At 51.8% G+C, this 2,772-nt stretch overlaps 1 protein-coding gene across 2 annotated transcripts in view; it reads right to left on the bottom strand.

The window, feature by feature from the left end:
- The window catches only part of LOC101349087 (acyl-coenzyme A thioesterase 1), a 45,808-nt gene extending 43,856 nt beyond the window's left edge, over positions 1 to 1,952 (bottom strand). Inside the window, exons 1-2 of one of the 2 annotated variants that reach the window (XM_023726363.1) lie at positions 1,496 to 1,952; positions 12 to 80 (exon numbers count right to left, since the gene is read on the bottom strand). In XM_023726363.1, coding sequence (XP_023582131.1) covers positions 12 to 80; positions 1,496 to 1,952 — 526 coding nt within the window. The remainder of the gene's footprint in view (positions 1 to 11; positions 81 to 1,495) is intronic. The other variant, XM_004371023.2, reaches the window with a different exon arrangement.
- Positions 1,953 to 2,772: the final 820 nt, after the last annotated feature.

Genomic DNA, 2,772 nt, shown 5'->3' with positions numbered 1-2,772 from the left:
AGCCAGAAGGCTGGCTCGGTATTCCAACAGGCCTCCTCCTATGCCAAAGATGTCAATGATCCCTGGGAAAGGTCCAGGTCCTAGAGGAGGCAGTATTATAAAGCAAAGGCATTATACAACTTAATTTGCTTTTCTTTCAGATACCTTTCTAAATTATTTGCAGCCCGGTGGCACAGAGTTTACGAGCTCGGCTGCTAACCAAAAGGTTGGCAGTTGGAAGCCACCAGCCGCTCCTTGAAAAACCTATGGGGCAGTTCTACTGTGTCCTATAGGGTTGCTATGAGTCAGAATCTACTCAACGGGCAATGGTTTTTTTTGTTGTGTTTTGTTTTGTTTTTTGCTGAATTATTTAGTGGGTTCCTGTGAATCAAAGGAAAGAGAATAGATCCCTGAGTCAGTATTGAAAAAGAATACAGCTACCTAGGGGAAGAAAAACCTTATACACAAAGTATCTTCTCACTAATGATTTGATCCTCCATACGGATTCCATGATAACTTGTCCGCAAACTTCTAAGAATCGTTAGTTGTTGTAAGGGAGAGTAATAAACATCTCTCGTTAATGACTACATTGTGGAAGGAAGAATTTCACATTTTAGACAGTGTTTATTCCGTGTTCTGAAACCACCCGTTAGAGGATTGGATATAGAATTAAGAATCCAAAACAAAGCTCCATTTTGCGTTGCATCAACCCTTGGGTTTTTGTGTACCGGTATTTCAGATATTTACTGAGAGACATTGAGAGGGGTAGGGGGAGTGTAGGTGAGGAAGGCAGTAAAGTCTAAAATGTGATCTGTGGTACCCACCCAAACCCATTGCTGTCAAATCCATTCCGACTCATAGCGACTCTCCAGGACAGAGTAGAACTGCCCCATAGGGTTTCCTAGGCTGTAATCTTTATGGAAGCCGACTGCCACATCTTTCTCTCCAGGAGTGGTTGGTGGGATTGAACTACTGGCCTTTAGGTTTGCAGCTGAGCGCTTAACCACTGTGCCACCAAGGCTCCTTTATCGGTGACCGCCTCAACCACTGAAAAAAAATCCGAACCATTACCATGGAGTCGATTCCAACTCACATCTGTGGCACAGAGGAACATAAAGAAGAGAAGGAGCCCAGTGTAGCCAGGACACTAGAAAAGGGCCACATGGCAATACTTTCCGTTGACCTTCATGATTTTGCGGAGAATGGGCAGGCTGATACCTGAAGAAAGCTATAGGGTAGTGGTTAATAGCAAAGTGGCAACAAACCTACCAACCCTGAGCCTGGTTTTTCATCTGCAGAATAATAATACGGAAATTAAAAGAGATGATACAAGTAAATCACATAGCACAGAGCCTAACGTATCAAAACCCTCCATTTTGGTTGTGAGGCCACGGAGAGGTCCAATGGTGGGGTTCCCTGACAGCGCTCCACAGCCGACCTCCACCGGGGCAAACTATGGACTCTCCAGGCCACAGGCTTTCACGGCCCCGATCTCCCACCCGCGACCCGCGCTCACCTGGCGGCAGGAAGAGCGTGGCGCGCACACGGCCCGCGCGCACCGGCTCCCTCCGTACTCCAGGCCGCAGGAAGTCGCGCTCGTGCACCGCCCGGCCCAGGACCCGCTGCGGCTCGGGCTCGTGACCCTCGAGCACCTCCAGCTCCACCGCGAAGGGCGTCTGCACGTCCCGCTTCAAGAACCGCCAAAAAGGCTTCTCGGGTTCCAGGGCCCAGATGAGTCCCATAGGCTCGAGGCCCGCGAAGCTGCCGCCCAGCGCGGGCGCGCGCGCCAGGTCCAGCTCGCCGCCGCCGTCTGCGCAGTAGCGCGCGTGGGCCCGGAAATGCGCGCCCTTCTCGTCGCGCAGGGACGCGCGCAGCGTGACCCGCTGCCCCGGGGTCAGCCCGTGCACAGTGATGTGCACCGGCTCGTCCCAGCAGCAGCGGTCTGCGGGCTCCAGGATCACAGTTGCCGGCATGTGGGTTGCAGACTGCCTCGGTCTGGGCGCCGCACGGGGAGGCTTCATCCCGAGTTCCGTCGGAAGCCTGGGGAGCGCGCCTGGGCGTCCTGTCCGGGTCAGGTGCTCACTGGCGCAGGGAGCGGCTGGTGGATGAGCGGCTCTTGTAGGGATCTGGGCACTTCAGACCAGTGGACGCAGCTCCCAGCACTTGTCAGAAGTCACACCTTATCCCAGCCTGGAAGGCTCTGGCCTGGGTGTGGCGCCAAACCCGCCCCCTAAGATTCTTCACTGCCCCCAAAACACTGATTTGTTGGAAAGAAAGTTGTTAGGTGATGATTCGTTTGGGCTGCTTCTAGAGCAGGTGAAACCATGTTTGAATGACAGAATTCCAGGAATTCCAGCCCTTCCATGGAAAAGGGCAAGTTGTTGTTGTAAACATATATATAACCCAACATTTGCCAATTTAACATTGTTAAAATGGATTGAATTATATCCCCCAAAATGTGTTGTAAACCTTAACCCTTATGCTGTTGTTAACTGCTGTTGAGTGGATGCCCGACTCATGTGAACCTTATGCACAACAGAACTCAATGCTGCCGGTCCTGCGCCGTCCCCATGATCAGTTGTGGATCAGACCATTGTGATCCATAGGGTTTTCATTGACTGATTTTTGGGAGCAGATGACCAGACCTTTCTTCCCAGTCTTAGTCTAGAAGCTCCGCTGAAACCTGCCCGGCATCACTGCCAACCTTTTGGTTAGCAGCCAAGCTCTTAACCACTGTGCCACCAGGGCTCTGAACCACCAATGCCCCCCTATTAAATGTAATCATCCAGAAAA

Source organism: Trichechus manatus, unplaced genomic scaffold (assembly GCF_000243295.1).
Source record: "Trichechus manatus latirostris isolate Lorelei unplaced genomic scaffold, TriManLat1.0 scaffold00010, whole genome shotgun sequence".
In the NCBI taxonomy this organism is placed as follows: domain Eukaryota; kingdom Metazoa; phylum Chordata; class Mammalia; order Sirenia; family Trichechidae; genus Trichechus; species Trichechus manatus.
The sequence above is the reverse complement of the archived record's forward strand: the minus strand, read 5'-3'. Positions and strand labels throughout refer to the sequence as shown.